This window comes from Podarcis tiliguerta (assembly GCF_965153285.1).
Source record: "Podarcis tiliguerta genome assembly, chromosome: 8".
Taxonomy (NCBI): domain Eukaryota; kingdom Metazoa; phylum Chordata; class Lepidosauria; order Squamata; family Lacertidae; genus Podarcis; species Podarcis tiliguerta.
This window is the reverse complement of record NC_139541.1, coordinates 77,183,695-77,206,805: the sequence shown is the minus strand read 5'-3', so window position 1 is coordinate 77,206,805 and position 23,111 is coordinate 77,183,695. Positions and strand designations below refer to the sequence as shown.

The window sequence follows — 23,111 nt, the reverse complement described above, 5'->3', positions numbered from 1 at the left end:
TGCTCCCTTCACATCACAGATTTAAAGCCAGATGACTCTGGAACCTATTCGCTTTTACCAGAAAGTCTTGTTGTTACCAGCACAGGGGCTACAAACATCACCGTTTCAGGTATGATTAACTTGCTCTCCCGTCATTCTTACTTCTTATGCACCCAAATCTATCTCCTCTGCTGCGCTCTGAGGTAGAGAATTCTGTGCCTTCCTCCGGGGGGGGGGGGGGAGCGGCTCGTGAATTTATCTTAAACACAATTCCTCTGCCCCAAGAATGAGGCCCTACAAAATTATTCATTTTTTTCATCAGAAAACTATACCAGAATGCACTAGTCTTCCTACTGCCTTTTTAGCTGTTCTACTGGGAAATGTTTGAGGTGGGGGTTGGGGGGTGGTTATATTCATTTAAAAGCATTTTAAAACCAATTAATATTTTAAAATCCCTAATCTCTGTTACTTGCATTAGTAGAAATTGGGGGCGGGGGGCGGGAATCCAATACAGTTCACATGTAAAGGCAGACCTTCCTAAGTCACAGTTTCCAAAACAATATGAGAACACAGCCATCCTTTGAAATTCACACTTACTTGAATTTTGCAGTTCTCCAGCCCAGTAATGTGTCCTAAAACACAAGATAAGAAAGATAATGTGCATAAGAGTGCATATTTGTGGCAATAACACACAAAAATGCATTATAATGTGTGTGTTAGGCAAAATTGCAAAGCAAGTTATGTACATCGGGAGAAATCACACTAAAACCCTGTTGAATTTTTTGAATTTTCATGAGGATTTGTTTTGATGGGGAAATGTATAGAACTGAATAGCAGAGAAATGAGAAACTTAAGAGAAACCAAAGTTGACAGATTTGCCCATTCCTCTGCACTGGTCACCCTAATATACTGTTGTATCAGTTAACTCCCATAATATGCTCTCAATCTGGATGGCTAAAGAGATGTAGACCTGCACCATTTCCTCCTGTGCTATCAGTACATGCTCACAGGGGAAATCAAGTTCCTGATTGTTGTTAATGATTTACAGTGCAAAAATAGGAATTGGTAGTGACTCCAGATTAACCAAACTGGAGGGGAAAGAAGGGGTCTTCTGAATGTGGGATGTGAGCCAGTCTTCCTGGATCTGTACCAGCTTGTTGGTATTGAAAAGAAGTTGATTCAGTTTGGCTAACTTGCTGGGAGGGGGGAAATGTAGTTCTCTATTTTGAGTGAATGGCACAGACAGGAGTGCCAAGAAAAACTATGAACAGTGGTGTCTGGGTTATCAATAGAATAAGGTTGGCTGATATATATATATTTGTAGGGTGGTACTCTCTGCCACAGGGACGCGGGTGGCGCTGTGGGTTAAAGCCTCAGCGCCTAGGGCTTGCCGATCGAAAGGTCGGCGGTTCGAATCCCCGCAGCGGGGTGCGCTCCCGCTGTTCGGTCCCAGCGCCTGCCAACCTAGCAGTTCGAAAGCACCCCTGGGTGCAAGTAGATAAATAGGGACCGCTTACTAGCGGGAAGGTAAACGGCGTTTCCGTGTGTGGCTCTGGCTCGCCAGAGCTAGAGGCCCCTGGCCTCTTTGAGTGAGATGGGCGCACAACCCTAGAGTCTGTCAAGACTGACCCGTACGGGCAGGGATACCTTTACCTTTACTCTCTGCCATCTTTCTGCATCTGGTCTTGCACAAAAGTGATTGGAGGGCTACCCCAAAGCGGTAGAGCATCTGCTTTGTAAGCAGAATGTCCCAGGTTCAGTCCCCAACATTTCCAGGTAGGGCTCAGGGAAGAATCCTGTCTGAGATTGTGTAGAGCAACTGCCTGCTGGTGTAGATAATAGTGAGCTAGATAGACTAAGGCAGTGTAAGGCTGTGTTCCTATAAGGGACAGTTCTTCCCCATTTTTTTGGACTGGGGGCTATCCTGCCTTGTTACCTTGGTGAAACTTTCCCGGGGGTGTCTTTATACAATGACGTTGGAGCAAATTAATCCACTGTTTTGCATGTGCTGTTCTAGTATGCAACAGGCTGTCGAGCTGCAGAAAGCGAGTGGAGCATCTGCACATTGAGTTAAGGCCACATGGAGGCCGATGTACATGACCCAAGTGACGTGATGAGAAGGGAGTTGGGTGAATATGTGTTGCATTGCTGGTTACATTGCTGTCATGGCGTGAGTTTGTTCCATGTACACCTCACTTGAACCAGAGAGTTTTCCAAAGTGCCAAAACTGGTGTGGCAAATGTGGTGCAAGTTACATCCGACTAAGGATGTGTTCACACTTCTTCTGTTTACAGTGCACTCGCACTGCATTTCCAGTGCTGGGTTTTTTAATCCCTGTTCACATGACGTCGGCCAAAATGCCCATGTTATCTTGTATTTTGTTATAAGATGCTACTGTTTGATGTGTTGTTTCTCAAACCAGCTTCACCCCAGTTGGAATCCTTAAGGTCTGGACACCTTTGCATAGGGTAGAGACATCCCCACTTTGCCAATGCCCCCTGGTGTGTGTGCGAAAACAGAAACAAACCTGACATGAATGAAGATGTGCTTATGTGAACAGCTTGCAGGGTGAGGAGCAGGGAAAGGCTTTAAGACGGCAGTGTCTACCCAAAGTTCTACTTGAAAATGACCCACTGAAATGAAAGGACCAAATTTAGTCATGTCATTTCAGTGGGCCTACTCTGAGAATGACTAACATTGGGTGCAACCCATTGTCTTTACAATGAGTAGAAGAAGCAAGAGTGACCTGTGAGCAGCACTGTAGGAAATGGACAGACCTGACTCATGGGGTGCAATATACGTAGGCCTTATTGCAATGAACAAGAGCTACATACTTAAAAGAGACAGGTGCAGACAAATCTTTTGATGCATTGCACCCCATGTTAATTGCCATATTTTTTGCTCTATAAGACGCACCAGACCACAAGACGCACCTAGTTTTTGGAGCAGGAAAACAAGAAAAAAATATTCTGAATCTCAGAACCCAGAACAGCAAGAGGGGTCGCTGCGCAGTGAAAGCAGTAATCCCTCTTGCTGTTCTGGCTTCTGTGATAGCTGCGCAGCCTGCATTCGCTCCATAAGACGCACACACATTTCCCCTTACTTTTTAGGAGGGAAAAGGTGAGTCTTATAGAGCAAAAAATACGGTAGTTTTACAGTGGGTTCCACTGGACTTTTCCTTGTTTTGCACCAAAATGCCTTTGCTTGCTCCTGAATGGCAGAGTTGGCGTATCAATACTCCGGGATGATTTAAATGTAGTCTGATTTGACTTAGCAGAGGTGATTCCCGAAACCTGGTTGCCTGCGTGGACTTTGGGTTTTAATATTCCAGGGGTGCCCTGTGCAACGCTCCCTGCGGCAACCTCTTGGCCCAGCGCCCAGTGCGGGCGAAGCAGTCATGCTCTCCTAAATTCGCCTCTGCCTGCATGTTCTCACATGTATGGATTCCTAGATTGTAGTCTGTATCACTGATGTATGTGTGTTTGGATCACATTTGTTCATATGCTACAGTATACCAGCTATATTTGTTGCAACGCATGCTATCTTATTCTGTTAAAAGGGTATTAAACTTGAGTAGGTATGAATGGAATTCAGAATTCTAAAAAATCTGCATATTTGGCAGGGAGGTTTTCTGAAACACGAAATGAGGTCATTGATTTGTGAAATCTAACTATTTTCCAAAGTTGCTGGGCATCTATTTGTTTATTTATTTCCGCTAATATGCCAGAATGGTTGTCTGATCCAGCTTTCTGACAATAATCGGACTATTGATACACGTTATCTACAGGGTTGCTGAAAATGCACATGCGCAAACCAGCACTGAAATATTATCAGATCAAATACTTGTACAGCGCTTGAATACTTGTAGCCGAATGTGGGAACTGAAAAAACACCGAACGCTCAATTACTTGTCAATTATAGATGTGTTCTCCATCCATCAGACTCCATGGAAGCATCTCTGTTCTTTTCTGTTTTTGTTAATACATTTCCAAAGTGCTTATTTGCTGGGTATTTGTTTCTATCAAGCGTCAGTAGGAGAAAGAAACTGTTGTTAATGGTTCTCTGTTGGCAACCCTCTGGTTTCAAACCAGTGATATGATAGTTCCAACTTAGAGCTGATGTGAGCTGCTGCTGGACGAAGCAGCTCACTTTGGGCATCCAATTCCAGGGTGCTATTAAGAATCAGAATGCAATTCATGATCTGGTGATGGTGGTGTTATATTTTACCAGCATTTGGATTGCCATTTGGATTTTCCAGCCTTGGGTACCACCCGGCTTCTAAAATGGGGACGGTCTTTGGTTCCCTTTCTCATGCTTTCACATAGCTCAGCAATGATAACACTGTGTCTCTTCCATCTGTAGAACATCTCTCCAAGCCCAACGTGCTTGTTTCCCCATCCCCTTTCCTAACTGAGTTCGAGACTGCCATTTTAACTTGCAACACCACGCCTAGAATTGTCAGTGTCGCCTGGTTCTGGGATGGATTGCCTCTCAGGGAGAGCTCTCAGATGCAGCTTTCCGATGCTAATCGGACTCTCACCATCCATGGCATAAACCGCAGCGATGCTGGGGAATATCGCTGTCAAGTGTCCAACCCAGCCTTCATTGAAATGAGTGATGCCGTATACATTTCAGTGTTCTGTGAGTATCTGTCTCCAAGCCCCGTCCATTGGACCTGTCCCGGTCTCTGCTTCTTCTCTGTCCTGTGGTATCTTCTCCCGCCTCTACATCTCTTCAGGTGCTTCGGTTTCAAAAAAAGTCTTCTTTTATTTCTGATTCTTCAGATCTCTCCGGGTTGCTTCTAGGGAACTTCTTCATGATGCTTGGATAGAGAGTCAAGATATGGTGATTGAACTGTGCCAATGCAATGTGCAAATTTTGTTGTGGTATCCATGAAAACCTAGTCCCAACAGTTCAGTTCAAAAGTCCACCTCTGCTGCTGACTGACTCTAGCACCTTGGTCACCTTCCTTGTCTTCTCTGTTCCTCATTAGATTAAATTGTAGCTTACCCTCACCTTCTAACAGGAATGGTCCTGTTCATTATCTTTGCCAGTCTGCCATGCCCTCCTCCAGAATACCCCATTTAATTCCCCGCCCTGTTTTCCATTTTTCTCTCTTTTCCAACAAACAGCATTAGGTGGCTCAGTCCACATGGCTGTTTTTGCTACTGTTTTTAAATAAAGATTTGGCATAGTTATGCAAATCTCAGAATTCCTCCAAGCACTTCCTCTCATTTTCCCAGTGGCATATATAAAGTGTACAATAGGTGTGGTTGGGGTTTTTTTTACAATGAGCGAAACAACCATAAAATAAATGCAGGTTAAAGTCCGAATTGGATTTCCACATGAAGTCAAAGTTGACTTGTCCTTCTGGGAACAACACGCGGAAGGATAATATTAATAATATGGCCCAACGAGTCTGGATTACATTTTTGAAGAGAGGAAGCAACAGATCGTTCCAAATAAAAGCATGAAACAGGTAGTCCCAAGAAGAAGCATGATGTCGTGGAACACAAGTTTTGTAGTAACTGAAAACAGTTTAGTTTTTTAGTATTTAATTTAAATATAGATATATGTTTGCCTTGTAGGGCAGGCACCATTTGTTCTGTCTCAAGCACCATATTGAGGGCCTTACACAGGAAGGAGTGAAGCCATTCAGAGCTAGGAAGAGAAATGGCCTGAGGATTTCCCTCAGATTCATCCTAGCTCTGCCTTAGTTTGAACATTTCATGGGTCAAACTGGCATGTGGCTCTTCCAGGCAATTTATTCATGTTCCTCTTGCCTGAGGGAGATAATTTGTGGACGTGGGAGGAGGCTGAGAAATCTCAGAAATCTCGCTTTGAGGCCCACTTATAAAATCCCAGACTCCCACCCCTTTGAGCAGAGAACACTGACAGACATGTTCTCTTCATGAAGATTAAACGAACCAAGCTGCCAACATATTTCTCTTTTTTTAATCTATTTCCTTCCCTTTTCTTGCCCACTTCAGATAATTCTGAAGCAACAAATAAATCAGGAGAGGGATGTGTGAGGGTTTGCCCCAGAGTCTTGTCAGGTGTGAGGGAGAGTGGGCTTGGCCCCGGTCTCGGCTGCCACAGAAAGGCCTCTGCTGGTTTTCCCCCTCACACAGTTTTGTTTTTCTCTTCCTCCTCCTCCTCTGTTTCTCATTAACTTGACAACTGTTTTTATTTGCTGGCGTCAGGCGCATGTTGCTGGCACCGCTCGCTGTGGCTCCCTTGGGTAAAAGGGCACCCAGGCAAGCAAGGCAGGACAGGGGCGGCCTTTTGCAACCGAAAGGCATAAAGGCCTGCTCTGCTAGGGAGCTGAAAAAGGAGGTTTATTAGCAAGGCTCTTCTTGCAACAAAGGGAATTTATGCCTTTTATCAAAGGAGGTGCGATTTTGAGGCTCCGAGTTAGCCCACCTTCGCCACACAACTCTCCCTTCTCCACCCCAATAATGTAGTCTGTGGTAGTTCAAGGAGTTTAAAAAGTGTTCTTGGGGATAGATTTAAATGCAGAACAAAGCTTGCTACTTTTGGGGGCTGCACTGGCAAAACTGAGGCAGAATGAGGCAGACGTCAAAGAGTTCATTGTTGTGACTATAGTATATATCTGGTCCCATCTTGGTAATTATTTCAGTTATTAGAAAGGCAGAACTGGGAAAACAGGCCCACAGTGCCTAACGGTCATTAAAGTTCCTTATTCTCCAAATAGTAAATTCAATTTCACCGACTATCGCATATAAAATGAGATTGCAAGGCATGATTATTATTGTTTCAGCAGAATGGCTTCCCCTGTTAGTCTACTGGAAAGGCAGATTAGCTGCTGTTCTTTGCTGTCTTCAGAAGCCTTCGCCCTAATACACAGACACAACATGCATTTTTAAAAAAACTGAAGGCAACTCTGCCTTCAGAAACGTCAGGATGAACTTTAGCCTTAATTTCTTTAAATAATTTTGTAATTAAATTTTCAACAACAAAAAACACTTGACAAATACAATAACAACCAAAAACAAAGAAAAATATGCACAAAAACTATATCAAATCCATAAAATGGGATTCTCTGAACCCCATGACTTCCCTTCCACCCACCCACCCCCGGTTCCTTAAGTTTTCTTTTCAGCTGCATATCATTACTACAAATTATTATTTTTTACCTCAGATTTCCAGTACTATTTCTAAAATTACAAGTGTTTTTTAAAATCCTGCCAATGTATTAACGAACTTTAGCCATAAATTCTAGTGTTTCTGTTTTAGTTATGGACAGAGCACGCAAACTATGAACGATCCACAAAAGTTTTGAATGGCTGGCAGGACAGAAGGCCGGGGGCTCCAGACCCATTGGGAAAATCCTCTATGGAAACAGTGCACAGCCATCTCTGATCTGTAGGGGCTAAATGATCTGACTGCAGCCACTTTTCCCCCATTCCATATAAGTGAATAGAGCTGTGAATAGTCTGTTTCCTCCACTAAGGAGGATTCAATCAGGGAAACCCTTTGCGAAGGAAACACAATCTTTCTGTGCTGCATTTTTAATGCTTATTGTTTTGATCTTTTCACTTGCCGGCCTCCTTGGGAGAACTCGTTCATAAAGGCAGGACGATAAATAATTACAATGAAGGTATAAATAAGTAAAAAAATGAAATGCCTCCACCACCCTGGTTGCATACAAGAAGGCTGAAGGCCAACTTTTTGCCAGGGGCAGCAAAATATTTTGAGCCATCCCTGTTAGGCGGACTTCCTCCTGTGCCACTTCCTGCGGCACATCCCAGAGAACATCTTTCAGAGGCTGCTAGTATGTGCAGCCATCGCTCCTGTGCTGTATTCTGTGTCCCTGCAGAATAGGAATCAGCCAGTTGAGCATTTTTATTGCGTCATTTAAATAAAGGTCATTCCAGTTCTCCCTAGAGACAGGTAGAATAGGAACAGCAGTGTCTGGAAATGGTGCCAGCTAGTACTAGCAGGTTGTCCTCCAAACAGGTGCTGTTTGTACAATTGATTTATTTCCTTCTTCCTAGTGCTGAGCCCTGACAATGAATAGAAAGTTTGATCCTGGTCTCAGCCGTGGCTCAAACTAAACCTGAGGGCACTTCTCTCAGTCCCGCTAATTTTCTCAGTCCTGCCCTATCTGTCTACAGTTCAAAAGGAATTTTTATTATTTCCTTCCTGCCCTGTACCTCTCGGTACTATAAAGCTGCCTCTCATTTTCATTTCATTTCTGATTTGTATACCGCCTTTTTATGTTACTCTGCGCAAGTATCTTACTATATAACAAAGATGGCACACCTTATGACAATCTGATCCTATACAAAAATGTCATGATGAAAACCTAAAATAAACAACTTATACCAAATAAACTAATATTCAATAATCCGTTAGAATATAATAATAGCACACAATGAAGTTAAATATCAGCAAATAATAATTAAACGGAAATTCACTTTTAACAATTACGATAAATAATTTCCAAACTATAATAAACAAAAATAGCAGCAAGTCACAGTGCATAAAATAACACAATACAAATTATGCTTGCCAGTAAGTTGCGTTGTGGCCCATTTCAACGACAGTCTATAATAGTTCAACAAGATAAAGTTGCATCCTTTGAATACGGAAGTTTCTGGATTCTGTGCCTCGCACCTCAAGTGAAAGGTTATGGAAAATACCTTTGCCTGAGATCTTGGAGACCTATTACCAGTCGCATTCAATAGTATTGTGTTAGCTGGACAAATGGTCTTACTTAAATAGCTTCCCCTTGTATGTTACTGAGGCATTTCTCTTCCACAGCTAGCTGGAAATGGAATTAAAATAGATGGTGCTTAATACTGTGCCATTTTGTACACAGCAATAGCTGTCCATATGGCCAGGATCCTTCTATAATGTCTACTCACAAAAGCATCCCATTCCAGAAAGGCCTCCTTGAAAGCCTCGGTAATATTTTATCCACACCAGGCATCATGTTTAGGCTAGAATTACATTTTATAGCAAGCTCATGCTCATACCAAGGGACACGGGTGGCGCTGTGGGTTAAACCACAGAGCCTAGGGCTTGCCGATCAGAAGATCGGCGGTTCGAATCCCCGCAACGGGGTGAGCTCCCGTTGCTCGGTCCCTGCTCCTGCCAACCTAGCAGTTCAAAAGCACGTCAAAGTGCAAGTAGATAAATAGCTACCACTCTGGCGGGAAGGTTAATGGCATTTCCGTGCGCTGCTCTGGTTTGCCAGAAGCGGCTTTGTCATGGTGGTCACATGACCCAGAAGCTGTACGCTGGCTACCTTGGCTAGTAAAGCGAGATGAGCGCTGCAACCCCAGAGTCGTCCTTGACTGGATCTAACGGTCAGGGGTCCCTTTACCTTTACCTGCTCATACCACCATATGTCAGGTTCGAAGACAACACAGAAAACCCTGGGACACAACAATTTCCCATAAAAAGTGAAGGAGCAAAGGATGGCAACTCCTAGGGAAGGGACTAGTGTGGATGCAACCTCAGTGTAATTCCGGAAGCTGCTGAGCAGGGCCCTATAGTAGCTGTGCAGAAATTGACTGAAATGGGGTCTTGGGATCTCATTTTGCAACCAGAAAGCAGAGGTGGAACAAAGGGGAAGGATGCGTACCAAGGTGACAGTGACAAAAACCAGCAGCCTGCAGCTAAGACTCATCACTGTAGATCTGTATGGAGATACACCAAGCTTGTTGTTATAACCTCTTCTAGTGGTGAGATGCACAGGTCCCTAGGATGCCTGTCAAGGAGGAGCAAATAGACCCATGTGAAGAGATAAGTCCTAGCAAGGTTCTCTCTTAGCACTGTTCTGTTTACTTGTGTCTGTCACCTTTCCCTGGAACATCAGGGGGCTAAAAATTCCCTGTCTTTCTGGCTCCATCTTGTTCTGGTGAAGGAATCTTTCATGTTGCGAAGGGATGGGAGGGAATCTCAGTTGCCTTCTGGAATAACAACATGGTAGCTTCATCTGTTTGCCTCAGTTGGACCCGAAAAACCTGAGATCCAGCCAAATACAAGCGTTTACAATGAGCATTCTGACATCCAGCTCACCTGCACAGCTGTTGGAGAGCCTGCTATTGTCTATACTTGGTTTATCAATGGGACAGAATATTCTGTCGGATCCCAACTGCTCATCCGAGACATTTCTGTGGAGCAGTCTGGGACGTATCTCTGCAAGGCGGTGAATAAAGTGACTCGTGACCAGAAAAACACCACCCTGGAAATTGAGGTGGTGGGTGAGTAGCTCAAGAATGACTATCTGTTGCCACTATTGAAGGAACATGATCTGGTCCGACCTGTTTACTGATTACACCCTGCTGTCAATTTGGGTTGATGAAGGGTTCTCTTTATATCTGAATTTGGACCTCAAGCTCTTAGCTTGTTGTCTCTCATGCTGTGATCCCACTGTGCTTTCATCCAGTGGCTGACTCTTGTTTGTTTTGTTTTCATCTCCTTTCTCCCTTAGGGTGTGTCCAAGCCATCATTCTTGATGCATTAGATTTTTCATCTCTGCTATGACCATTTGTTTTGTTTGTTTTTTGTATGCTGTCAATCTTTTCCTTTGGGATGCCAAGGTTTTCCTAGATGTCTTCCCACTTCCTCTGATATCAACAGGAAGCTTGCACATGCCACTAAGCCTCTATATTTCCTTTGTAAATGCAAAGCCAGTTTTCGTTTACAAGCTGTTGTTGTTTTTTTGTGGGGTCAGGATGGAATATGGTGCTGATTGTTAGCCACAAAATCTCAGTTCTTTGTGAGATTTTACCTTCTGTCTTAAATCTTCTCTGGGAAGCAAATTATCAACTGATAGTACAACACTCGCCCAGCAATGATTTTTCCAATGGTCTCTTCCTTTGTCTGTCTGGGCCCAGTGCCGGTTTCTCTTAATATTGGTTCTTTTCCAAATTGATCAAAATCCAGGGCTGTCGCACTACAAGAAACATGGAGCCCTTTTGCAACTTTTCTTTCTCAACAGGAGAGGTACGTAATGTGACCATTTCCGGCCCCTCTAATGCCAAAGAAAACGACAGTGTCACTTTTAACTGCAATGCTGCTGGCACCAATGTTTCGTATTACTGGCTGAAGGGAAGCCAGCTGATTGAAGGAGGAGGTCATATCTCTTTAGACAACAACAACCAGAGGCTCATTCTCAACCCAGTCACCAGGAACGATGAGGCCAACTACACCTGCTTTGGGAACAACAGCTTCTCTGAAAGTTCCAGTGAGCCACATTGGCTGCAAATCTTCTGTAAGTCTAGACTGACTATGTGGGCAATGGCGGGCAACTGGTGTCCCATAATCCAAACCCAGCCGCAGTCAGTCATAGCTTGCCCCATCACATTCTACCTTCTGTAGCAGACAAAAGTGGCTCTTTCAGCCCTTATCACAACTGGCTTCAGGAGGGAGGAGAAAGTGCCAGAGTCTGTCCTGTGCACACGTTTGCTACAGCCTCCCTCTTTTTCTGAGAGCAGTGTGGCTCTCCATTGCAGCTTGCTGTGAGTATACTGGCTGCATGAAGTGGAGTAAGAGATTTGATCCACACCTGGCATTCAACTATGCATTGGTCTGCAGGTCAATCGTATTGCTAACCCCTAATCCTATTGTTATCGTTGGAGGATTTTTTTCTATTCTCCATTTTATCCAAGAAAGCCCCACCCCCATACACTCTCCAAGTGCACAAATAGAAATTTCAAATACGTATAAAATGCAACTCCCTTACGGAGTTGAAAGTGTTATTTTAGGTAACGATGTGTGTAGCATGCAGGGGACTTTGCCTGTTTGGGCTGTCTCAAAAAAAGACGTAGAGAAAACTGAAATACTCATTGGTTTTCAATACATCTGTCTTTTGATCAATAGGCTGATTGAAATATCATCTGCACCCTGATCAGGTTTATGCTCCTTAATAGTTTAATACCAAAGGAAAGGGTCCAGAGTGGGTAGTGAGTGATTTACCCTGAAGTTCATACTCTTTGCATCTAAAAGAGTCATCTATTACCTAGAGCCAATTTTAATGATATACAGTATTTCTTCCCAAATACCCTAGAGGTCATAAATTCACTGGGCATCCATTCCCAGGGTGGGGCATCCATTTTTCTCCAGGTCAGTAAGATCGCACGGTGACTGCAGGTTGCAAAAACAAAGGTTCCATGGGCTCTGTGTTTTGGCATCAGTGTAGTAACAACTGAGTAGCACCTCTTCTACCAGCACAACCTGGCCCTTTCCAATATGTGGCTTTCCTATATTTGCTTCAGACGGGCCTGACAACCCCACAATCAACCCTCAGGACCCAGTTTATAAAGACCAATCCACCCTTAACCTCTCGTGTTCTGCCAACTCCAACCCACCTGCCAATTATTCTTGGTATCATAATGAGAAACTTCTGGAAGCTCAGAACGCGTCCCAACTCGTGATCTCACATCTTTCTCTAAATGATGCCGGCAAATATACTTGTAATGCCACCAATGATGTCACTGGCCTTTTCAGCCACACCAGCCTGGAGATCAGCATCCTGGGTGAGTAGCTTGAATGGCCAGGCTGCATCCTAGGCTAACTTGCACCTTTCTGTGGCTGATAAGACTGTCCTTGCAGTCACTGCTTCATCTGTACAACGGGGACTTGATTGCGCGAACTCTGTCTCATGGCCATTTTGGCTTCCAGAATGCATTCCTCGTATTCTGTCACCTCACTGTCCCTTTACAGTATCCATGGCGATCACTCCACTTCAGTTCTTGATGTACCATGAAGTTTCTCTTCTTCAGGTCAAATCCAGTTTCTGGTCTTGGAGTCTCTCTGTCTCTTACCATATTTCTGGACTCACACTACTTTTTCCCTGTCAATGAAAACTCCCAGATAACAAACAAAATATGTGCCTCTCTCATGTGCCTCTATCCATTGTTGCCTCAGTCCTCACTTTTGCTCATGGTGTGTTGCACATTCCAAGTCACAAACTCTCAGTCAATGGACCATTTCTGTTCCTTGTATGAAGTCAACCTTATAATGGTACCAATGTTTTGCTAGATATCTTCCCACTTCCTCTGGTATCAACTGGAAGGTTTCACCTGTCACTAAGTCTTTATATTTCGTTTATACTAAGTATGCTAATTTTCATTTCACTGTCTTTTCAAACTGGGTTTTTTGGGGGGAGGTAGAATATGGCTCTGATGTTTGGTCACAAAATCTCAGTTCTTTGTGAAATGCTATCTTCTGTCATAATCTTCTGTCATATTTGACACTCGTCAAATAAAAACACCCTGAAGGTCCCAGGCCTCAGAGAGGTTAGGCTGGCCTCAACTAGAGCCAGGGCTTTCTCGGCTGCGGCTCCAATCTGGTGGAACGCTCTGTCACAAGAGACTAGGGCCCTGCGGGACCTGACATCTTTCCGCAGAGCCTGCAAGACGGAGTTGTTCCACCAGGCCTTTGGTCAGGTCCCAGCCTGACCACCTCCTCTGGCAACCTGCACAGAATTTTGCTCAACGGTTGCCATTAATTTGACTTTAATTAATTTTTATAATGGAATGTTTTTAGAATGTTTGATTATTTGATTGTTTGATTATTTAATTGTTGTTAGCCGCCGTGAGCCCGGCTTCGGCTGGGGAGGGCGGGATATAAATAAAATTTATTATTATTATTATTATTATTATTGTTGTTATTATTATTATTATTATAAATGTTGTTGAGGAAGCAGTCAACTGGTAGTACAACACTCTTCCAGCGTTGATTTTTCCAATGGTCTCTTCTTTGTCTGTCTGGGCCCAGTGCCTGTTTCTCTCAATATTGCTCCTTTCCCAAATTGATCAAAATCCAGGGCTATGGCGCTACAAGAAACATGGAGCCCTTTTCCAACTTTTCTTTCTGAACAGGAGAGGTACGTAATGTGACCATTTCCGGCCCCTCTAATGCAAAAGAAAAGGATAGTGTCACTTTGAACTGCAATGCTGCTGGCACCAATGTTTCATTTTACTGGCTGAAGGGAAGCCAGCTGATTGAAGGAGGAGGTCATATCTCTTTAGCCAACAACAACCAGAGGCTCATTCTCAACCCAGTCACCAGGAACGATGATGCCAACTACACCTGCTTTGGGAACAACAGCTTCTCTGAAAATTCCAGTGAGCCACATTGGCTGCAAATCTTCTGTAAGTCTAGACTGACTATGTGGGCAATGGCAGGCAACTGGGGTCCCATAGTCCAAACCCAGCAGCAGTCAATCATAGCTTGCCCCATCATATTCTACTTTCTGTAGCAGACAGAAATGGCTCTTTCAGCCCTTATCACTGCTGGCTTCAGGAGGGAGGAGAAACTGCCAGAGTCTGTCCTGTGCACACATTTGCTACAGCCTCCCTCTTTTTCTGAGAGCAGTGTGGCTCTCCATTGCAACTGGCTATTAGTATACTGGCTGCATGAAGTCAAGAAGAGTAAGAGATTTGACCCACACCTGGGACTCAAGTATGAATTGGTCTGCAGGTCAATTGTATTGCTAACCCTTAATCCTATTGTTATTATTAGAGATTTTTTTCTATGCTCCATTTCATCCAAGACAGGCCCCTCCCTCACTCCCCTGGACACTTCCCAAGTGCGCAAATAGAAATTTCAAGTAAAAAATACAACTACCTTATGGAGTTGAAAGGGTTATTTTAGGTAACCTTGTGTGTAGCATGCAGGGGACTTTCCTCATTTTCCAAAGGCCAGAAAGTTGTAAGTGAAGCTTGAAAGTCTAGTGGCCAATAGGGAGGAATACTATAGAAGGGATCAGGTATTAGTTGCCTTGAGTCACCCAAATCTGTGAGCAACTTGACTCACTGCCACACCCAGTTTTGACAATCTGAACAAAAGTTGTGGAGAAAACAGAAAGAACTGTTTGGTTTTACTGCATCTGTCCCTTTGATCAATGAGCTGATTGGAATATTATCTGCATCCTGATCAGCTTTCTGCTACATGAAAGGCTGAAAAATGGGGATTTAGCATTCCTACCCCCCCCCCCAGCTCAAACCCTTAGGGTCCTGATACTCTTCCTGAGATGATATATTCACTGAGCATCCATTCCCAGGGAGATTTCTCCAGGTTGGAATTGCTGCATGGGGACAGCAGGTTGGGGGGGAAAAACAGTTCCAGAAGCTCTGTGTTTTGGCATCAGTGTAGTAACAACTGAGTAGCACCTCTTCTACCAGCACAGCCTGGCCCTTTCCAACATGTGGTTTTCCTGTATTTGCTTCAGACGGGCCCGACATCCCCACAATCGACCCTCAGGACCCAGTTTACATAGAGCACTTCCCCCTTAACCTCTCGTGTTCTGCCAACTCCAACCCACCTGCCAATTATTCTTGGTATCATAATGAGAAACTTCTGGAAGCTCAGAACGAGTCCCAACTCCTGATCTCGCATCTTTCTCTAAATGATGCCGGCAAATATACTTGTAATGCCACCAATGATGTCACTGGCCTTTTCAGCCACACCAGCCTGGAGATCAGCATCCTGGGTGAGTAGCTTGAATGGCCAAGCTGCATCCTAGGCTAACTTGCGCCTTCCTGTGGCTGATAAGACTGTCCTTGCAGTCACTACTTCATCTGTACAATGGGGACTTGATTGCGCGAACTCTGTCTCGTGGCCATTTTGGCTTCCAGGATGCATTCCTCGTATTCTGTCACCTCACTGTCCCTTTACAGTATCCATGATGATCACTCCACTTCAGTTCTTGATGTACCATGAAGTTTCTCTTCTTCAGGTCAGATCCAGTTTCTGGTGGGAGTCTCTCTGTCTCTTACCAAATTCATGGACTCTCACTACTTTTTTCCTATCAATGAAAACTCCCAGAAAACAAAGAAATAATGCGCCTCTCTCATCTGTCCTCACTTTTCCTCATGGTGTGTTGCACATTCCAGGTCACAAACTGTCAGTCAATGGGCCATTTCTGTTCCTTGTATGCAGTCAACCTTTTCCGGGTTCCAAAGTTTTGCTTGATGTCTTCCCACTTCCTCTGGTATCAACTGGAAGGTTTCACCTGTCACTAAGTCTTTATATTTCCTTTATAATAACAAAGCTAATTTTCATTTCACTGTATTTTCAAGCTGGGTTTTTTTAGGTGGGGGTTAGAATATGGCAGAAAATCTCAGTTCTTTGTGAAGTTCTATCTTCTGTCTTAAATGTTGTCGAGGAAGCAGTCAACTGGTAGTACAACACTCTTCCAGCGTTGATTTTTCCAATGGTCTCTTCCTTTGTCTGTCTGGGCCCAGTGCCTGTTTCTCTCAATATTGCTCCTTTTCCAAATTGATCGAAATCCAGGGCTATCACGCTACAAGAAACATGGAGCCCTTTTGCAACTTTTCTTTCTCAACAGGAGAGGTACGTAATGTGACCATTTCCGGCCCCTTTAATGCCAAAGAAAACGATAGTGTCACTTTGAACTGCAATGCTGCTGGCACCAATGTTTCGTATTACTGGCTGAAGGGAAGCCAGCTGATTGAAGGAGGAGGTCAGATCTCTTTAGCCAACAACAACCAGAGGCTCATTCTCAACCCAGTCACCAGGAACGATGAGGCCAACTACACCTGCTTTGGGAACAACAGCTTCTCTGAAAATTCCAGTGAGCCACATTGGCTGCAAATCTTCTGTAAGTCTAGACTGACTATGTGGGCAATGGCAGGCAACTGGGGTCCCATAGTCCAAACCCAGCCGCAGTCAGTCATAGCTTGCCCCATCACATTCTACCTTCTGTAGCAGACAAAAGTGGCTCTTTCAGCTCTTATCACAGCTGGCTTCAGGAGGGAGGAGAAACTGCCAGAGGCTATCCTCTGCACACGTTTGCTAGAGCCTCCCTCTTTTTCTGAGAGCAGTGTGGCTCTCCATTGCAACTAGCTATGAGTATACTGGCTGCATGAAGTCAAGAAGAGTAAGAGATCTGACCCACACCTGGGACTCAAGTATGAATTGGTCCACAAGTCAATCTTATTGCTAACCCCTAAACCTATTGTTATTATTAGATATTTTTTCCTATACTCCATTTCATCCAAGACAGGCACCTCCCTTACTCCCCGGACACTCTCCAAGTACACAAATAGAAATTTCAAATAAAAAATACAACTTCCTTACGGAGTTGAAATGGTTTCTTATCTAACGTTGTGTGTAGCATGCAGAGGACTTTCCTCATTTTCCAAAGGCCAGAAAGCTGTAACTGAAGCTTGAAAGTCTAGTGGCCAGCAGGGAGGAATACTATAGAAGGGATCCGGTATTAGTTGCCTTGAGTCACCCAAACCTGCAAGCAACTTGGCTCACTGCCACACCCAGTTTTGACAATCCCAACAAAAGTTGTGGAGAAAACGGAAAGATCTGTTTGGTTTGACTGCATCTGTCCCTTTGATCAATGAGCTGATTGGAATATTATCTGCATCCTGATCAGCTTTCTGCTACATGAAAGGCTAAATAATGGGGATTTCGCATTCCTCCCCCCCCCCCAGCTCAAACCCTTTGGGTCCTGATATTCTTTCAACAACCCTGAGCATCCATTTCCAGGGATATTTCTCCAGGTTGGAATTGCGGCTGGGAACAGCAGGTTGGGGGGGGGGGGAAGCAGTTCCAGAGGCTCTGTGTTTTGGCATCAGTGTAGTAACAACTGAGTAGCACGTCTTCTACCAGCACAGCCTGGCCCTTTCCAACATGTGGTTTTCCTATATTTGCTTCAGACGGGCCCGACATCCCCACAATCGACCCTCAGGACCCAGTTTACATAGAGCACTTCCCCCTTAACCTCTCGTGTTCTGCCAACTCCAACCCACCTGCCAATTATTCTTGGTATCATAATGAGAAACTTCTGGAAGCTCAGAACGAGTCCCAACTCATGATCTCACATCTTTCTCTAAATGATGCCGGCAAATATACTTGTAATGCCACCAATGATGTCACTGGCCTTTTCAGCCACACCAGCCTGGAGATCAGCGTCCTGGGTGAGTAGCTTGAATGGCCAGGCTGCATCCTAGGCTAACTTGCGCCTTTCTGTGGCTGATAAGACTGTCCTTGCAGTCACTGCTTCATCTGTACAACGGGGACTTGATTGCGCGAACTCTGTCTCGTGGCCATTTTGGCTTCCAGGATGCATTCCTCGTATTCTGTCACCTCACTGTCCCTTTACAGTATCCATGGCGATCACTCCACTTCAGTTCTTGATGTACCATGAAGTTTCTCTTCTTCGGGTCAAATCCAGTTTCTGGTCTTGGAGTCTCTCTGTCTCTTACCATATTTATGGACTCACACTACTTTTTTTCCTGTCAATGAAAACTCGCAGAAAACAAAGAAATAATGTGCCTCTCTCATTTGCCTCTATCCATTGTTGCCTCAGTCCTCACTTTTCCTCATGGTGTGTTGCACATTCCAGGTCACAAACTGTCAGTCAATGGACCATTTCTGTTCCTTGTATGCAGTCAACCTTTTCAGGGTTCCAAAGTTTTGCTAGATGTCTTCCCACTTCCTCTGGTATCAGCTGTAAGGTTTCACCTGTCACTAAGTCTTTATACTAAGAAATCTAATTTTCATTTCACTGTCATTTCAAACTGGGGTTTTTTTTGGGGGGGGGAGGTAGAATATGGCTCTGATGTTTGGCCACAAAATCTCAGTTCTTTGTGAAGTTCTATCTTCTGTCTTAAATGTTGTCGAGGAAGCAGTCAACTGGTAGTACAACACTCTTCCAGCGTTGATTTTTCCAATGGTCTCTTCTTTGTCTGTCTGGGCCAATTACCGTTTTTTCTTAATATTGCTTCTTTTCCAAATTGATCAAAATCCAGGGCTATCGCGCTACAAGAAACATGGAGCCCTTTTCCAACTTTTCTTTCTCAACAGGAGAAGTATGTAATGTGACCATTTCCGGCCCCTCTAATGCCAAAGAAAACGACAGTGTCATTTTGAACTGCAATTCTGTTGGCACCAATGTTTCGTATTACTGGCTGAAGGGAAGCCAGCTGATTGAAGGAGGAGGTCAGATCTCTTTAGCCAACAACAACCAGAGGCTCATTCTCAACCCAGTCACCAGGAACGATGAGGCCAACTACACCTGCTTTGGGAACAACAGCTTCTCTGAAAGTTCCAGTGAGCCACATTGGCTGGAAATCTTCTGTAAGTCTAGACTGACTATGTGGGCAATGTGGGCAATGGCAGGCAACTGGGGTCCCATAGTCCAAACCTAGCCGCAGTCAGTCATAGCTTGCCCCATCACATTCTACCTTCTGTAGCAGACAGAAGTGGCTCTTTCAGCCCTTATCACAACTGGCTTCAGGAGGGAGGAGAAACTGCCAGAGTCTGTCCTGTGCACACGTTTGCTAGAGCCTCCCTCTTTTTCTGAGAGCAGTGTGGCTCTCCATTGCAACTAGCTATGAGTATACTGGCTGCATGAAGTCAAGAAGAGTAAGAGATTTGACCCACACCTGGGACTCAAGTATGAATTGGTCTGCAGGTCAATTGTATTGCTAACCCCTAAACCTATTGTTATTATTAAACATTTTTTTCCTATGCTCCATTTCATCCAAGACAGGCCCCTCCCTTACTCCCCGGACACTCTCCAAGTGCACAAATAGAAATTTCAAATAAAAATTACAACTTCCTTATGGAGTTGAAAGCTAACTTCCTTACGGAGTTGAAAGGGTTTCTTATCTAACCTTGTGTGTAGCATGCAGAGGACTTTCCTCATTTTCCAAAGGCCAGAAAGCTGTAACTGAAGCTTGAAAGTCTTAGTGGCCAGCAGGGAGGAATACTATAGAAGGGATCCGGTATCAGTTCCCTTGAGTCACCCAAATCTGCAAGCAACTTGGCTCACTGCCACACCCAGTTTTGACAATCCCAACAAAAGTTGTGGACAAAACAGAAAGATCTGTTTGGTTTTACTGCATCTGTCCCTTTGATCAATGGGCTGATTGGAATATTATCTGCATCCTGATCAGCTTTCTGCTACATGAAAGGCTAAATAATGGGGATTTAGCATTCCTAACCCCCCCCCAGCTCAAACCCTTAGGGTCCTGATATTCTTTCAACAACCCTGAGCATCCATTCCCAGGGATATTTCTGCAGGTTGGAATTGCTGGATGGGAACAGCAGGTTGGGGGGAAAAAACAGTTCCATAGGCTCTGTGTTTTGGCATCAGTGTAGCAACAACTGAGTAGCACCTCTTCTACCAGCACAGCCTGGCCCTTTCCAACATGTGGTTTTCCTATATTTGCTTCAGACGGGCCTGACAACCCCACAATCAACCCTCAGGACCCAGTTTATAAAGACCAATCCACCCTTAACCTCTCGTGTTCTGCCAACTCCAACCCACCTGCCAATTATTCTTGGTATCATAATGAGAAACTTCTGGAAGCTCAGAACGCGTCCCAACTCGTGATCTCACATCTTTCTCTAAATGATGCCGGCAAATATACTTGTAATGCCACCAATGATGTCACTGGCCTTTTCAGCCACACCAGCCTGGAGATCAGCATCCTGGGTGAGTAGCTTGAATGGCCAGGCTGCATCCTAGGCTAACTTGCACCTTTCTGTGGCTGATAAGACTGTCCTTGCAGTCACTGCTTCATCTGTACAATGGGGACTTGATTGCGCAAACTCTGCCTTGTGGCCATTTGGCTTCAAGGATGCATTCCTCATATTCTGTCACCTCACTGTCCCTTTACAGTATCCATGATGATCACTCATAGTTCAGTTCCTGAAGTACCATGAAGTTTCTCTTCTTCAGGTCAAATCCAGTTCCTGGTCTTGGAGTCTCTCTGTCTTTTACCATATTTCTGGATTCACATTACTTTTTTCCTGTCAATGAATACTCCCAGAGAACAAACAAAAAATGTGCCTCTCTTATTTGCCTCTATCCATTGTTCCCTCAGTCCTCACTTTTCCTCATGGTGTGTTGCACATTCCAGGTCACAAATGCTCAGTCAATGGACCATTTCTGTTCCTTGTATGCAGTCAACCTTTTCCGGGTTCCAAAGTTTTGCTTGATGTCTTCCCACTTCCTCTGGTATCAGCTGGAAGGTTTCACCTGTCACTAAGTCTTTATATATTTCCTTTATAATGACAAAGCTAATTTTCATTTCACTGTCTTCTCAAGCTGGTTTTTTTGGGGGGGAGGGGGTAGAATATGGCTCTGATGTTTGGCCACAAAATCTCAGTACTTTGTGAAGTGCTATCTTCTGTCTTAAATGTTGTCGAGGAAGTAAACTGTCAACAGGTAGTACAACACTCTCCCGGCATTGATTTTTCCAATGGTCTCTTCCTTTGTCTGTCTGGGCCCAGTGCCAGTTTCTCTTAATACTGGTTCTTTTCCAAATTGATCAAAATCCAGAGCTGTTGCACTACAAGAAACAAGGAGCCCTTTTGCAACTTTTCTTTCTCAACAGGAGAGGTACATAATTTGACCATTTCCGGCCCCTCTAATGCAAAAGAAAATGATAGTGTCACTTTGAATTGCAATGCTGCTGGCACCAATGTTTCGTATTACTGGCTGAAGGGAAGCCAGCTGATTGAAGGAGGAGGTCATATCTCTTTAGACAACAACAACCAGAGGCTCATTCTCAACCCAGTCACCAGGAACGATGATGCTAACTACACCTGCTTTGGGAACAACAGCTTCTCTGAAAATTCCAGTGAGCCACATTGGCTGGAAATCTTCTGTAAGTCTAGTCTGACTATGTGGGCAATGGCAGGCAACTGGGGTCCCATAGTCCAAACCCAGCCGCAGTCAGTCATAGTTTCCACCATCACATTCTGCTTTCTGTAGCAGACAAAAGTAGATCTTTCAGCCCTTATCACAGCTGGCTTCAGGAGGGAGGAGAAACTGCCAGAGTCTGTCCTGTGCACACCTTTGCTACAGCCTCCCTCTTTTTCTGAGAGCTGTGTGGCTCTCCATTGCAACTAGCTATGAGTATACTGGCTGCATGAAGTCAAGAAAAGTAAGAGATTTGACCCACACCTGGGACTCAAGTATGAATTGGTCTGCAGGTCAATTGTATTGCTAACCCCTAAACCTATTGTTATTATTAGACATTTTTTTCCTATGCTCCATTTCATCCAAGACAGGCGCCTCCCTTACTCCTCGGACACTCTCCAAGTACACAAATAGAAATTTCAAATAAAAAATACAACTTCCTTACGGAGTTGAAAGGATTTCTTAGCTAACCTTGTGTGTAGCATTGAGGGGACTCTGCTCATTTTCCAAAGGCCAGAAAGCTGTAACTGAAGCTTGAAAGTCTTAGTGGCCAGCAGGGAGGAATACTATAGAAGGGATCCGGTATCAGTTGCCTTGAGTCACCCAAATCTGCGAGCAACTTGCCTCACTGCCACACCCAGTTTCGACAATCCCAACAAAAGTTGTGGAGAAAACAGAAAGATCTGTTTGGTTTTACTGCATCTGTCCCTTTGATCAATGGGCTGATTGGAATATTATCTGCATCCTGATTAGCTTCTGCTACATGAAAGGCCAAATAATGGGGATTTAGCATTCCTACCGCACCCTTAGGGTCCTGATATTCTTTCAACAAGCTTGAGGCGATATATTCACTGAGCATCCATTCCCAGGGATATTTCTCCAGGTTGGAATTGCTGCATGGGGGCAGCAGGTTGGGGGGGGGGGGACAGTTCCAGAGGCTCTGTGTTTTGGCATCAGTGTAGTAACAACTGAGTAGCACGACTTCTACCAGCACAGCCTGGCCCTTTCCAACATGTGGTTTTCCTATATTTGCTTCAGACGGGCCCGACATCCCCACAATCAACCCTCAGGACCCAGTTTACATAGAGCACTTCCCCCTTAACCTCTCGTGTTCTGCCAACTCCAACCCACCTGCCAATTATTCTTGGTATCATAATGAGAAACTTCTGGAAGCTCAGAACGAGTCCCAACTACTGATCTCACATCTTTCTCTAAATGATGCCGGCAAATATACTTGTAATGCCACCAATGATGCCACCGGCCTTTTCAGCCACACCAGCCTGGAGATCAGCGTCCTGGGTGAGTAGCTTGAATGGCCAGGCTGCATCCTAGGCTAACTTGCGCCTTCCTGTGGCTGATAAGACTGTCCTTGCAGTCACTGCTTCATCTGTACAATGGGGACTTGATTGCGCGAACTCTGTCTCGTGGCCATTTTGGCTTCCAGGATGCATTCCTCGTATTC

At 44.5% G+C, this 23,111-nt stretch overlaps 2 protein-coding genes and 1 long non-coding RNA gene across 3 annotated transcripts in view; 2 read left to right on the top strand and 1 right to left on the bottom strand.

Moving 5' to 3' along the window:
- Positions 1-380: 380 nt before the first annotated feature.
- Positions 381-2,931, bottom strand: LOC310683425. Its single transcript, XR_014514414.1, has 2 exons — positions 1,633-2,931; positions 381-1,282 (listed from the first exon to the last, which is right to left on the bottom strand). It is a non-coding gene; the product is annotated as an uncharacterized lncRNA (long non-coding RNA).
- Positions 2,932-3,041: 110 nt separating this feature from the next.
- Positions 3,042-13,135, top strand: LOC310684568 (cell adhesion molecule CEACAM5-like). The gene is made up of 4 exons (XM_083455911.1): positions 3,042-4,620; positions 9,960-10,214; positions 10,955-11,227; positions 12,231-13,135. Exons 1-4 carry the CDS (start codon positions 4,488-4,490, stop codon positions 12,497-12,499), a joined length of 930 nt encoding a protein of 309 aa, XP_083312037.1. The 5' UTR covers positions 3,042-4,487; the 3' UTR covers positions 12,500-13,135.
- LOC310683491 (hemicentin-1-like) overlaps positions 12,638-23,111 on the top strand; it is a gene marked incomplete at its 5' end in the record, with an annotated part of 35,878 nt that continues 25,404 nt past the window's right edge. Inside the window, 9 exons of the mRNA XM_083453425.1 lie at positions 12,638-12,677; positions 13,839-14,084; positions 15,191-15,451; positions 16,310-16,555; positions 17,652-17,912; positions 18,802-19,047; positions 20,177-20,437; positions 21,342-21,633; positions 22,623-22,948. Of these exons, the coding sequence (XP_083309551.1) occupies positions 12,638-12,677; positions 13,839-14,084; positions 15,191-15,451; positions 16,310-16,555; positions 17,652-17,912; positions 18,802-19,047; positions 20,177-20,437; positions 21,342-21,633; positions 22,623-22,948 (2,179 nt within the window). The remainder of the gene's footprint in view (positions 12,678-13,838; positions 14,085-15,190; positions 15,452-16,309; positions 16,556-17,651; positions 17,913-18,801; positions 19,048-20,176; positions 20,438-21,341; positions 21,634-22,622; positions 22,949-23,111) is intronic.

Coding starts and splice junctions, on each gene's coding strand:
- LOC310684568 (XM_083455911.1), top strand. CDS start 4,488: ATGCAGCTTTCCGATGCTAATCGGACTCTCACCATCCATGGCATAAAC. Junction 4,621..9,959: donor CGTATACATTTCAGTGTTCT/GTGAGTATCTGT, acceptor TGTTTGCCTCAG/TTGGACCCGAAAAACCTGAG. Junction 10,215..10,954: donor CCTGGAAATTGAGGTGGTGG/GTGAGTAGCTCA, acceptor CTTTCTCAACAG/GAGAGGTACGTAATGTGACC.